General features: G+C 46.5%; 1 protein-coding gene across 1 annotated transcript; it reads right to left on the bottom strand.

Moving 5' to 3' along the window:
• Positions 1 to 42: 42 nt before the first annotated feature.
• LOC308160138 (non-structural maintenance of chromosomes element 3 homolog) lies at positions 43 to 14,551 on the bottom strand. The gene is made up of 11 exons (XM_080534017.1): positions 14,507 to 14,551; positions 14,089 to 14,147; positions 13,686 to 13,805; positions 13,521 to 13,584; positions 13,159 to 13,238; positions 12,957 to 13,042; positions 12,756 to 12,835; positions 3,979 to 4,021; positions 3,811 to 3,873; positions 695 to 809; positions 43 to 536 (listed from the first exon to the last, which is right to left on the bottom strand). Exons 2-11 carry the CDS (start codon positions 14,140 to 14,142, stop codon positions 444 to 446), a joined length of 798 nt encoding a protein of 265 aa, XP_080390143.1. The 5' UTR covers positions 14,143 to 14,147; positions 14,507 to 14,551; the 3' UTR covers positions 43 to 443.
• Positions 14,552 to 14,812: the final 261 nt, after the last annotated feature.

Genomic DNA, 14,812 nt, shown 5'->3' with positions numbered 1-14,812 from the left:
CCTCTCCTCTCTCCCCTTCCCCCCCCCCCGGGGTAGGCCTGATTAAGGCACTGGTGAACACAGCAGCTGGTGAAAGCGGGAACAAGTCGGCAACCGACCAAATGTTCAGACTTTTATACAGAAAAATTTACCTCACCGAATCTACTGCATTGCAATATTTGGGTTTGACTAGCAAGTGTGTTGTTGACTGTTTCAGTAAAACAGAGTGTTTTGAATCAATGCTCTTTTAAAGGTGATTTGAAATATATTACGTCACCACCCGGTCCAATTTATTAAAACATTTCTGAATAAAAGTCAAAAGTGAACATTTGGTCTGTTGCCAACTTGTTCTCCCTTTCACCAGCTGCCATCACATATCATTATCTCCAAAATGACCTCAACCTCTAAACAGGAGACTGACAGAACTCACTCACTTTCACTCACACACGTACACACACACACTCTCACACACCCCTCCCTGGTGACCGAGCAGTCCATCTCTGGCTGGCCTCTCGTTGGGTGTTAGAGGCAGGGGCAGGGGTGGGGGCTGTGAGAATCTGAGAGAGAGAGAGAGAGAGGACACAAAGTGATCACACACACAAACACATATACAGAGTTGAAGGATGACTATCAATTTGATGGTGTAGTTGCACCATCGGTTGTAGTCGATGTGAGGTGCCCTAAACCAAGGTAACACACGCACGCACGCACTCACCTGTCCCATGAACTCCAGCAGTTTGACCTTTGACACCTCAATGTCAGCACGCTGACCCCAGTGGAACTCAAACTCTGCTGGTTCAGTGTGAGGGATGCGCACATACTCCAAGTACCTACACACACACACACACACAATATATAAAGTCACAGCACACAACACGTGGTCTCAGGTTTCAAAGTGTTAAGTCAATAGATTGTATGGCGTCGGTGCTGGTCCAGACACACTGCTGGTTGTGTCTGGGTCTCTTCCAGACTCCAGCTTCTCTATGGTGTGGTATAAACGGGTGTCTATGGTCTTAGAGACAAACGCTCTGATCACACCAGTACACAGATATACACTATACACTATACACTATACACACACACACACACAGGGGACTGAGAGGGGGTTTGAACCCACAACCTCCTGGTTACAATCCCGCCGCACTACCCCCTGAGCCACTGGACGAGGCTGGGATAGGGTTGGCCCAGACATGACACATTCACACTTGGGGGAGGGGGGGAAAGAGATGGGGGGCGGGGGACACACACACAAAGAAAAGAAGCCACATAAGACTATTGAAATGACTAAAGCCCAGTTTATGCTTCTGCGTAAAATCGACGGCGTAGGCTATGGCGTAGCTTGCGTAGGCTACGGCGTAGATTGACGTGCACCTCAGTGTTTCCTCTACATGCATTTATTGGTGGCGGGCCGCCACGATGGAATTTCCTCCGCCACGAATTGATTCAGTCCACAAACAAAACAAAAAAAAAAGTTCTCAAAAAAAAAATGGGAAAAAAAAAGAACATTTTAGCTGATTAAAATATATCTGATCCTAGATCAGCGCTATAATGGATGTTGACTAAAAGTGCACCTAAATCCACGCCCATCTCTCTCTAACCGCTGATCCAAAATCAGATTAATGACATTCAGTTGACGACGTGACACAAGGGCTCCTGATTGGTCTAAATGTGAACTGTGGTATTATTGTTATTGTGTACAGGCCACCGTAGTGACATCAGGGGGGTATTCCATCAACATCGCTAAAGGGAAAATCCAGGTTTAGTCTGATAAATCTCGCGAGAGTTCTTACAAATATCCAGGCATATTCTGATAGGTCTCGCGAGAGTTATCAAAAATAAGCCAGGATTTTCCTTTAGCGACGTTGATGGAATACCCCCCAGGTCAGGTGGGCAGGTTACGACGAGACAACAAGAGACCGGTATTGTAGAGCTTACAGAGCGAGTTAAAATAAAGACACTTACATTGAAATACAGAAGGACTCACGTGTATGTTTAATAGAATAACACGACATGGTGTGAGAAGTCCTGTAAGTGAGTGTTAAGAGTTAGATCGGCCGACAAGTGTCATTTGAGCTCGTGACGGTGAGAAGGGAGAAGAAAAGATGGATGCTAATGCTAACGCGGGAGCAGCTGCAGTCCAGAGAACGGCGCCAGTTTCAAGTGCTACGTTAGCAGACATTAGCAAGTCAAAAAACGATTCTTATGTGCCGTCACTTTAGCAACGACACAGTATTGTCAAGGGGAAAAGAAGGGGAGACGATTTTTTTATTGACAACGGAATTACATGCTGGAAAAACATGCAGCTAAAATTCAGGGAACATTTGGACAATAAGAGACACACGGGAGAAGTACGGGAAAACAGGGCTCATGTGGGTCTCATCAAAGGTAAGAGTTTGTTTTCTTTAACTCAGCTGATACTCAGCTGTTTACCGAATGCTCCATCTGACTGTGATTTTACTTCTGTAATGTGGTGGGTTGACATAATTCACGCACGGAACTATAGGTTGAGACTATTGTTCCGTCCGTAGTACCCAAGTTGTTTAGACTGTTCTATTTACTGCTTGAGTGTGTTGTTGACAACCGTTCATGTCCTTCATTAAACGTTTAGCTTTGTCATTTGATACGGCGCCTACGACTACCATCTCTCTGCACTACAGTAAACAGTTAATCAGTAACGTTAGCCGCTTTTGTGCTCATGTAGGCCTACTTCGTATTATATTATAGCTGATGATCTTTGTGTGTGTATGTGACTGTCAGTCACAAGTTTATATTCTGTATATTCATTTTTATTTATTTTTGGCCATCCTCTAGTTTTGGCTGTGATTAGAAAAAAAAAAAAAAAAAAAAAAAAAACGTTGTTTTGAGCGCGCGTGCGCGTTTCATGCGCGCGCACGCGAAAAAATCGCGCGCGCTGTGCGCGCGGTCACGGCCACCCGCCACCATTGTAAAAATTCCTGGAGGAAACACTGCACCTCTCCAAAAATTGAACTACGCGGCAGTGCTTACGCAACCGTAAGCTCTCTGATTGGTCCGCTTGGTAGCACATGATTCCGATATGATTCCGACTCTCTCGTTGGCCAAAATGCGGAAGCCATGACAGAAATGTCGTTTACTTTTTCTGTAATTACTTATTAATAAAGATTTGAAAAATTATGATGACCATCGTATTATCTTAGTTTAATGTCATTTCAATGCATCATAGAACTTTTATTTACAACAAGCATAACAAAAGAAAATCGCTATTATGCCGCTTTCAGTACACCGTTCCAACGGAGCGCCCTATGGAAGCGTCAGGCACAGCCTTCCTATAAGGAGCACGATTCACATTTACGAGATGTACAATCCTGTTTATTTAGAAATAAATTATTAGTTACAGGGAGCCCCATGGCTGTTCGTTGGGTTTAAATTATATGTATGATAGACATATTTAATGTAAAGTTAAATATGTCTAAGAATCTTAAGAACTTATGTCTTAAGAACTATGATTGGTCTGCTTAGTTGCGTCACATTCCGACTCTCGTAGGAATGCGGAAGCCATGACAGAAATGTAATTTACCTTTTCTGTAATTACTTATTAATAAAGATTTGATTTTATATGATAACCATCATATTATCTTAGTTTAATGTCATTTCAATGCATTATGGACATTTTCTTTACAACAAGCATAACAAGAAAAAAATCGCGATTATGCCACTATGAGTACACCGTTCCAACGGAGCAGATCAACACGACGCGGAAGTATAAATTGCGAGAGCCCTTGCGTAGGCTACGGCGTAGACGCGCGTAAATTCGACGCAGAAGCATAAATCGGGCTTAAGAGAGACTCTCACCTCTGACGAACAAACTCATCAGTGACGACTTTCTTCGCGTCTCCAATGTCGTCATGTCTCTCCCTGGGGGGGGGGACAACAGTACTGGTTAGATTATGCACTGAGTAGCACACCGGCCGCACACGCTCGCTCACACTCTCCCTCCCTCCCTCATAAACAGTAGCTTACCCTGGGTCGACTCGAAGCTTCTTCAAATACTTCCACATCGGGGCTGCAAAACACCAAATGCATGACAGGGTTATTAAGATGTTACTGAGGAGCATTCGGCGTATGGGAGGAGCTTAAGAACACTGAGACGTCATGAACGAGAGGGGTCAGAACACTCCCCCTCCTTGACCACACCCCCCTTCATGAAGAACACTCCCCCTTCTTGACCACACCCTCTAAAGCCTCTAAAGCTAGTGAACTCTAAGTTCACAACAAGTGGAAAACCTTGTGCGAACTGCGAATCACCAAGCGAATAGAGAGCATTAGGGCTGGGACGACGCGTCGACTTGCGTAATGTGCGTCGGTGCGTCATAAATAAACAACATGGCTGCGACCAGTGCAAACATGGAGGAGGCAGAGCAGCTAAAAGACTTCGCCCACGATCGTCCAAAGTGTGGGAGTACTTTACAAAAAAAGAAAACAATGTGGTGGTCTGTAAACTGTGCAGAAATGAAATGGCCTATCACAGCAGTACATCTGCAATGAACGAGCACCTCAAGCGAAGGCATCCTGGAGCTCTTTGTGAAGACAGCCGCAAGATAGCACCGTAAGTCACCGTTGTATTTCTGTTCACTTTTCCGGCCGTGTATGAGTGAAAAATGGATAGCTACTAGCTAATGTTACACAAGCAATGTAGCTCACCACAGTTTGTATGTCTTGTCTTCTGGTGTTAGTAACGTTTGCTATGTAGCTGGCTAGCTACGGTAGCCTATTGTCATTGTGGTGCTCGCACCTACTGTACGTTATCTAGCTCGTAGCTCGCATGCTACGTTAGCATCAATTTAGCTAATCATAACATAGCAGCGAGAGTAACGTTAGCTAGCTATGTAGCTACTAGCTAGCTATGTATTGTGGTGATGGACAGACTTCTAAATGACCATGTTGGCATTCAAGTTGGCTAAACATAGTGTGAGGTGGAAATTAAGGGGCCTACACATGATAAGAAATTATTATTTTTATTTTTTATCGAACAGTTGAAAAAAATATCGTTAGACTAATCGATAAATTAGTCGTTAGACTAATCGAAAAAATAATCGCTAGATTAATCGTTAGAAAAATAGTCGTTTGGGACAGCCCTAGAGAGCATTCAGCATCCGTGCATGTTGATGTGGCGTGGCATACACCTTCTCGTGGTGCCCCCCGTAAGTAGCTGATGACTGCTAAAAGCAAGAAGCGAAACAAAGTTTGCCAACCAGGGCGCCTCACCCGGGCTGGTGTTCGGCAGCAGCCGGGGGAGAGGTCTGCTGACCTCGAACCCAGAATACTGCAGCTGAACACCGAAGGACTAACCCCCAGTAAGATTGACGTCATCGAACACCTGGCCAATACCACCAAGGCCCTTGTCATTCTCCTCCAGGAGACCCACTGCATATCAGCAGACAAGCTAGTTCTACCAAACTTTGAGCTAGCTGGGTCTACCCTGAGCAGGAAGCATGGCCTCGCCACGTTTGTCCAACAAAGGTTGAGCTGGACTCTTGCTGACCAATCCCCAGCTGACTCGGAGATTGAGTGGCTGTGCGTGGATGTTGCCGGTCTAAAAATCGTCAACGTCTACAAACCTCCACCCTCGCGAATCACACCAGTGTGTCTACCAGTGTTCCCCCACCCCTGTATCTATGCTGGTGACTTCAATTGCCAGCATGAAGACTGGGGCTACCGTACCAACTCACCTGACGGAGAGAACCTGGCTGTCTGGGCAGCTAATAACAGCCTGGCCCTGTTGTACGACTCCAAGTGCGCAGCCAGCTTCCGCTCCGGTCGCTGGAACACTGGGACGAACCCTGACCTGGCATTCGCGAGTGCCAGCGCTGACAACCGGCTCCCTGATAGACATGTGCTAGGAAAGTTCCTGAGGTCTCAACATCGACCCTCACTGATAACAACGGCCAAACTCGTGAACCTTGTTCCGAGTGAGCCAGTGAAACGGTGGAACTTCCGAAAGGCCGACTGGAAACGCTTCCGCCTCCTTACCAACAAATCCACAAGGCACCTCCCATCGCCTAACTCTAACAACGTGGATGAGGCGTACCGGGACTTCTGCGGCATGTTGGTGAAAGCGGCAAAAAATTCCATCCCACGCGGACGTCGCATTAGCTACAAACCGTGTTGGGATGAGGAGTGTGAGAAGCTCCAATGTGCCTTCCTCCAGGCCCCTGCAGGAGCTGAGTCGGACAGGCTCGCAACAGCCTTGCTGTCAAGACTCAGCCGTAAAAGACAGGAGCGCTGGGAGGAGGCTATTGACTCCATCGACTTCTCGCACTCCAGCCGTAAGGCATGGAGTATCATGAACAATCTCACTGGTAGGTCCAGACACTCCCCTCGTCACTGCCCCATCTCTGCAAATAAAATCGCATCACAATTTGTGAAAAGTGGGTCATACGAGGGCAAAGACCGCGAGTTGTCTCGACTTGTGGCAAAAGAAGTGTCAGGCCTCTGGAGGGCCCCAACACCTAGCAGTGACTTCACCCCGGAGGAGTTCGCTGCTGCCCTCCAGCATCTAAAGCCAGGGAAAGCTCCGGGTTCTGATTCCATCTGCCCGGAGCTTATTCTCCATGCCGCACCCGCCTTGAAGTCCTGGCTGAGAGCGTTCCTCACTTCCTGTTTGCGCCAACTCAAGATCCCCAAAATCTGGCGAAGAGCTCTAGTTGTTGCAATCCCTAAACCGAATAAGCCTGAAGGGGACCCTAAGAGTTACCGTCCCATCTCTCTGTTATGCATCCCCTTCAAGATCCTCGAGCGTCTCATCTACGCCCGCATCGAACCAATTGTCGACCCGCTGCTCCCACGTGAGCAGGCCGGGTTCCGACGCAGGAGGTCGACCGTAGATCAAGTCACCCTTATGACTTAAGACTAGGGGTGTAACGGATCACGGAAATTCCGTGATCCGTTCGGATCGCCCTCCACGGTTCGGAACGCATGTGTACCGCGGATCAATTGCAATTTAATTTTTTATTTTTCAAAAAATTTTGTAGACAATGTAGAGTTGCCATGAAAAGATAGACGCGACAGTTGCGGGTTTGTTTTACTCTAAAGCGCAATGATAGGTTGATAATGCGAAAGAAAAAGAATCCGTTGTTTGCTCACTACACGTGAAGCTGGGAATCCACAACAACAAGGCTGCGTTCGTAAATCCGCTCTGGAATCTGATCAGCGTTCAAGGAACGCCTCGTCCAATCAAATTACTTGGTCCCTTTATGACGTCGGACCCAGTGTGCGCTCCGGCGCTCTCAAAGCGAATTTACGAACGCGGCCCAAGTGTATCATGTTACGTTGTTCGGCGGAGAAGAACTCGAAATGCCTCCCTCGTCATTTAAATCCCATTTATGGGAGCACTTTGGCTTCTCTGTCAACTATGACGGGAGGCACGAAAAAGGTAGCTCGACAACTTCTGATAATGTAGGCATTTTTTTCATACCATGTTCAAAATAAGGGTTCACTTTATTATTTAGTTAAAAGTGGCATAAAACATGTGTATTCATCTGCTTTAAAGAGCCCAGTGACTCACTGCTGCAACCAGACGCCTCCTCCCTCTCTCCTATCATTTAAATTGAGTGTATTTCAGTATAATTATGTAATGTTTGAGTGTAGAATATGTTATATATATATATACATATATATATATGTATATATATGTATGTATATATATATATATTACCAGTTTTGACATCTTGAATGTTGTTGGTTTTTGTCACATAGTAAAAGTGGTGTTTTTACAGAATTCAAGGAAAAAGCAGTTTTTATGTGTTGATCCGAAAAATGATCCGATCCGTGACTCAAAAACCGTGACACGATCCGATCCGTGAGTTAGGTGATCCGTTACACCCCTACTTAAGACATCGACATGCTTTTCGGCAAAAAAGAAGGCCGGGGCCGTCTTTATAGACCTGACGGCTGCCTACGATGCCTTATGGCATCGCGGCCTCACCTGCAAACTGCTCCGCCTGCTGCCGGACAGGCAAATGGTCATGGAGCTCATCCGTAACCGCAGCTTTACCCTCACCACCGGTTGCGGACAGCTAAGCAGGCTTCGACGCCTTAAGAACGGCGTCCCTCAGGGATCGGTCCTGGCCCCCCTCCTCTATAACATCTACACCTATGACCTGCCCAACACACTCTCGCGGAAGTACGCCTACGCAGACGACCTCGCAGTGGTGTACTCTGCTGGAAATTGGCAGTCTGTGGAGGGGATTCTGAGCCAGGACATGCAGACACTAGTGGCATACTTCCAGAAATGGAGATTGAAGCTTAGCGAGGCAAAGACGGTGTCGGCTGCCTTCCACCTTAACAACAGGGAGGCTAAACGTGAGCTCAGAGTACACCTAGATGGAACTCCCCTGCCATGTTCCGCTGAGCCAGTCTATCTCGGCATGACATTGGACAGGACGCTCACGTTTCGCCGGTACCTCGAGTCACTGCGCAACAAGTTAACAGCTCGTGTGGCGTTGATGAGGCGACTGGTTGGCTCGGGCTGGGGCGCTGGCGCAAGGACCTTGCGCACGGCAGCCCTAGCCCTCGTTTATTCAACTAGTGAATACTGCGCCCCAGTGTCGCAGTGCCCACAACCGCCTAATCGACTCGCCTATAAACGAAGCCTTGCGCATTGTGACAGGATGCCTGCGTCCTACCCCCGTGGACAACCTTCCCATCCTAGCAGGCATCCAGCCCGCAGTCCTCCGCCGCATGGGAGCCACAGCACGTCTCGCCTGCCGGACCGTGGAGCTTAATAACCATCTGCTCCATGATAGGCTCACTATAACAGCGGAGCACTCCCGGCTTCTCAAGTTGAGACACCCATTTGTGCCTGCCTGATGGGCTGATTATATGTGGCGCTCGGAGTGGGAGGCAAACACCTCCAAACTCTGCGACCACATCCCAGTCGCCGGCCCTGAGCCCCTCGGGATGGACTTGCCAAAGCTATCCTGGGTGAGGCTCAATCGTCTCCGGACCGACGTCGGGCGTTTCCGCTCATCAATGCACAGATGGGGCTTGGCCCCAAATGCGTCGTGCGAGTGTGGCGCAGAGGACCAAACCGCAGACCATGTTATCCTGGATTGCCCGGTGTACCACCCACCCAACGGGATGCATGGTCTGTCGGTGTTAGATGACGAGACGATGACGTGGCTTCTGGAGGGGTGTCCAGAAATTAAGGCTGCCACGATTAGTCGACTAGTCGCGACGACGTCGACTACCAAAATCGTCGCCGACATATTTGGTAGTCGCCGTAGTCGCATGTTTTTTTGGAGCTGAATAGCTCATTCGTTTTTCTTCCCTGAAGCTTCCCTGAAGCTAGCGTCTCCCAGTGTCTTTGATGTACATGCGCAGTGTCGGTCATCCGGGGCACACGTGACGTCTCCGGAAAAACAAACGGAGAAATGGCGTCCCGTCCTCGTACCTCTAAAGTTTGGGAACATTTCAACCACAACGTTGAAACAAAGAAAGTAAAATGTAACATTTGCAAAGCTGAACTCGCTTATCATGGCAGCACGTCTATGATGCGCGAGCATCTCAATAGGAAGCACATTGTGGATCTTGACGAGGAAAACGATGGCTCGTCTAGGTAAGCTAGTTAGCTTGTTATTGGCTAATGGCTAACGATATCGTTACGTTAAAAGCCTTCTTACATTATTTTACGTTATGTGCTGTAAAGTTGTCATCAAAGCGATACTTATCAAATAGCTAAAAATGTTGTCTTAACGTTACAGTGCTAAGAAGGCGCGTTCTTCTACTTCTACTATGGATAGTTATCTTGTCAAGCAGCCAACGTGCACACCCCAGCAAGCCACCGTCCTGACCGGATCAATCCTGAACATGCTGGTTAAGGATATGAGACCCTTGTCCATGGTTGCTGACGAAGGATTTAAAGACATGATTAAGCAGTTCAACCCTGAATACCACGACAAATACCTCCCGGGCCGATCACATTTCACCAAATTGATGGAAAATAAATATGATACAACCTTTCAGAAGGTATGTGTCTCTCTCTCTCTCTCCCCCCCCACACACACACACACACGCACACACACACACACACACACACACACACACACACAAATAGCAATTTGTATTTATGATTTAACACATTTCAAGAATAAATAATATTAAGAGATTGCTGTCTGAGTGATCAATAATTAAACTTGGTTAAAGCATACATTAAAGCATAAATGGCAGCAATGTAATGTAAATAAAAATCTTAAACTGATATGTTGAATGTTTAACCTACTGTATAATTGTATTTGATATAACAACAAAATGAATGAATAAATAAATCTAAATCTTGATGCATAAACTGGCCACAAGATTGTTAATAAAAATCTAACTGATCTGTTTAATGCTTACTGTACCATTGTATGGGTCTTTTCATTTCAAAATGCTAACTAAAATCACCCCTGATGTCTTCTTTAAGGTAAAGGAGACCCTCAAAACTGTCAAAGGCTCCCTCACCCTGACTGCTGATGTGTGGACTAGTCGTGCAACAGAGGCGTACCTTGGTGTGTCCTGCCATTTCCTCAGTGAAGATTGGCAAATGAAGAGCTTCAACCTTGCCACCATGCCTCTTCAGGAGAGGCATACAGGTGGAAACATAATGACATGGATGGAGGAGGTGGCAGAAAAGTTTGACATCTCGCCTGCCAAAATAAAAGCAGTAGTTCATGACAGTGGGTCCAACATGGTGGCAGCGATGCGAATGCTGGAAGAAAAACATGGATGGGCCTCTATCCGCTGTGCTGGGCACACACTCCAGCTCATAGTTAACACTGCCCTCAAAGAGTCCACCATCAGCAGAGCGCTAGGTGCTGCAAGACAGTTAGTGGAGCACTTCAAGAGAAGCGAGCTAGCCAGTACACATCTGAAGATGAAACAGGAGCAGATGCACGTAACCAAAAATTCACTGATACAGGACGTCAGTACAAGATGGAACAGTACGTTCCACATGGTAGAGAGACTCCTGGAACAGCGCTGGCCTGTCACTGCCACTCTCTCAGATCCTGAGGTAACTCCAAGGGGCAAACACTACTTCGACTTGAAGCCAGAGCAATGGGCGCTGCTTGAAGAGCTGAAGCAAGGGTTGGAGCCTTTTGAGACTGCTACCGTTTACCTTAGTGGACAGCAGTATGCAACTGTTTCAGTTCTTCCACAGGTGGTCAAAGGGCTGAAGCGGTCCGTCCACCAAAGCCATTTTGAGACGAGCGCAGGAAAAGCATTCTTGATCAGTGCAGGAAAAGGGATAACAGATAGATGGGGAGGTCTGAGCACAGTCTCAGTAGACAAAGAGAACCCAATTGCTATTTCAGCTGCCTTGGACCCCAGATTCAGAAAGCTGAAGTTTGTGTCTCATGGAGATGGCATCAGGATGCAGGAGACTGTTGAAGTGCTTGCTCTCAAAGAAGCAAAGGAGCCTGGGACACATCAGCAGAATAAGACCAATGTTCCAGGCACAGGCAGAGGGGGAAAGTCAGCTCTGGACAGCCTCCTTCAGTCTGACACAGACAGTCAGACTGAGGATGAGGGAGAAGCCCCACAGTCACAGGAGGACGAAAAGATCAAAAGGGTGAGAAATGAAGTTCAGCTGTACTTCGCAGAGGCCCCAGTATCAAAAAAGGATGACCCTCTCAAATGGTGGAGCCAAAATGAGGGGCGTTTCCCCACACTGTCTAAGCTGGCAAAATCTTTTCTGTGCATCCCTGCAACCTCCACCCCATCCGAGAGGATCTTCTCTGCAGCAGGGAACATCTGCTCTCAAAAGAGAGCAAGCCTCTCTCCAGAACATGTGGAAATGCTGACTTTCCTCGCTACGAATCAATAGTCCACACAGGAGAGAAACAATTTCTTTGCTCAGTCTCCTGCACTTTTCTTTGTTATGTTATTTGATTGAGACCAAACATTTCTTTTTGTGGATAATTGCTCTTTTTTAGTTGCCTTAGTGCCTACCTCATTTTTTTTTTTTTATGTATTCTATTTAAAATGTATGTTTGATGCCAGAGATGAGTGAAGCAAAGCATAACTTTTGTACTCTGTACAAGTATTTATTTTTGTTTTTGTATTGTTTTGGTTGCCTAGTGCCTAGCCTACCTCATTTTACTCAGCAGTTTGCACTCTCTACTCCAGAAATAAATCTGCAAAGTTCATTAAAATGTATATTTTTGAGTGAACAATCATTTTAATTGTCTTTATTTTTAGTTAGCACATGCCTACAACAACAACTAACAACTTCAAGCTAAATTTAGAAGCTGATTTAGAAGATGATAGCTAAATAAGAGCGATTGAGTAATTGTGCGATAAGCTGTATGAATGAATGGACTTTATTGTCATTGCTACAGTACAGGTACCAAACAACGAAATTTAGGAGGGGTGGCTCCCCTGGTGTTAGGAAAGGGAAAAAAAAAAAAAAAAAAAAAATTTGGGGTGGTAATTTATGATCCGATTAGTCGACTAATCGTTAAAATAGTCGGTGACTAGTCGACTATGAAAATAATCGTTTGTGGCAGCCTTACCAGAAATATAGCCCGGGTGAGCCCCTCAACCAGGTCTCGGGGTGGTAAAAGGGTAGCCCCTCGGCCCCGAGCCTGGTGGAGTGGAGAGGAAAACAACAACCCATACGCCGAAGAACCACACCCTCCTTCATGAACACTCCCCCTCCTTGACCACACCCCCCTTCATGAACACTCCCCCTCCTTGACCACACCCCCCTTCATGAACACTCACCCTCCTTGACCACACCCCCCTTCATGAACACTCACCCTCCTTGACCACACCCCCCTTCATGAAGATGAGGCCGAGGATGACGAAGAGCAGGCCGGTCTTTGGGTTACTGGGACACCTGCACACATTGGAAAGAGGGTATTAAATTAACCCAGACACACAGACATAGACACAGAGACACACACACACACACACACACACACACACACACACACACACACACACACTCACTCACTCACATGCTGAGCGGATCTCCCTCCAGTTTGTTGATGAGAATATAGACATGATTCTTAGTATCAATCTCTACCAGCTTGCAAGCAAACACCTGGGAAGGGACAGAGAGAGAGAGAGAGAGAGAGAGAGAGAGAGAGAGAGACTGAGGGTCCTTTTCATCCTTCTAGTCGTTTCTAAAGCCCCTTACACAGTACTACTAATACACACCTGTTCAAATGTGCGTCCCACCAGCTTGATGATCTCAGGGTAGACGACCTTATACTCCTTTAACACGTGTTTCACTATGTCTGAGACAAGAGGAGGAACACTACGTCAACACACTCACTTGCTGCGCTTCCTCATGTATACAGTATAGGCTAATGGCGATTTCTGTTGTAATCTTTCTATACTTTCGAGCTGCTATGGGATTAAAACCCAGTTTCACTAGAACAACATGATTCCTAGCCAATCCACAATGTAACGGATTATGATGAAGCAAGTAGCATATCATTTGTGAGTGTGTGTGTGTGTGTGTGTGTGTGTGTGTGTGTGTGTGTGTGTGTGTGTGTGTGTGTGTTTAAAGCTCCTACCTGCTCTGCGGATTGGGAGTTTCTTCTGGACCTTCACCAAGATAAACTTCGCTACCTCCCCTGTCTTATGAAGGTTAGAAAGATAAGATTAAGTGCCTTATCTGTGTCAGGGTAAAGGGTGTGTGTGTGTGTGTGGGTGTGTGTGGGTGTGTGTGTGTGCGTCACCTTTTGGTCCACCTGTGAAGGAGTGAGTCTGTCCATTCCTCTTTGGACCTGAGTCGAACTTGGCTGGGTGAACGTGATGTCATCATCCTCATCATCATCACCTACTAACGTTTGGGAACGCTGGAAGAGGGAGACAGAGAGAGAACAGGGTGGACACAGGAGTGCAAGAGATACGGTTGGAAAGAGAGGGACCAAAAGTGATATGGAGGATAGGCAATGATAGTGAATTTAGAATAGACCATTAGAGGTAGGATGCGTGGGAGGGAGAACAGAGGAAAGGGATGAACTGGTGAAGAGAGAAGGTAGTTAGATTGATTAGGATGAGGGGTGGAGGAAGAGGTATAGCTGGATGAGGGATGGAGGAAGAGGTATAGCTCCATAAGGATGGAGAGGTGGTTCTTACCCGGGCTTTACTCTGCGAGCCCTGAGTATCTGAAAGTCTCTTCCTCTGCGTCATCGTGTCTGTGGGCCAACAACAACAACAACGTCGTCGTCACTAACATCAATACGCGACAAGCGATAAGTAAAAGTACCAAATCGTCTAGAAACAATATTTACACGGAACTAAATGAATACGCTAACTAATATCCCCGTTTCGTAGTCTGTAACAAGCCGCTCATAAAGACGCAAATCCAAACGCGCATGCGCACATTATGTCAACTGTCAAACAACTTGCTATGCTATCTTGCGGTGTGTGTTTTCTAAATACTCCATTAGCGCTGGTGCTACAAAAGGCACATGTTCATAACCGAGTTTTCATTAAGACAGACTCAAACTGCGCTATGTATTCCAACTTAGAGAAGTAATACGGCTTACTCAACTATTCAGGATGGAAACTCCCGCTCGACGCTAGTGCAGTGACGCGTGTTGATGACACGGAAGCAGCGACGAGTGTTGACACGTATTTTATGTTAGGAGAACACGGAAGCAGCGTTGGCTGAATGAGAGAAAGACAGGTCTCGGATCAGATTTGCACTTTTTGTGCTATTGAGCCAGTCACTCATTCAACTCATTCATCAACATCATTCAACTTCACATTTTGGGATCATAGATGTAATTTTCTACTTTGAGGACAATAATAAGAGTCTTGATTTTCTAGTGAATGTAATGATATTAATGTTTTACAT

The sequence above is a fragment of the Nansenia antarctica genome (genome assembly GCF_963989245.1).
Source record: "Nansenia antarctica genome assembly, chromosome: 6".
In the NCBI taxonomy this organism is placed as follows: domain Eukaryota; kingdom Metazoa; phylum Chordata; class Actinopteri; order Argentiniformes; family Microstomatidae; genus Nansenia; species Nansenia antarctica.
This window is presented reverse-complemented; position numbering and strand designations above follow the sequence as displayed.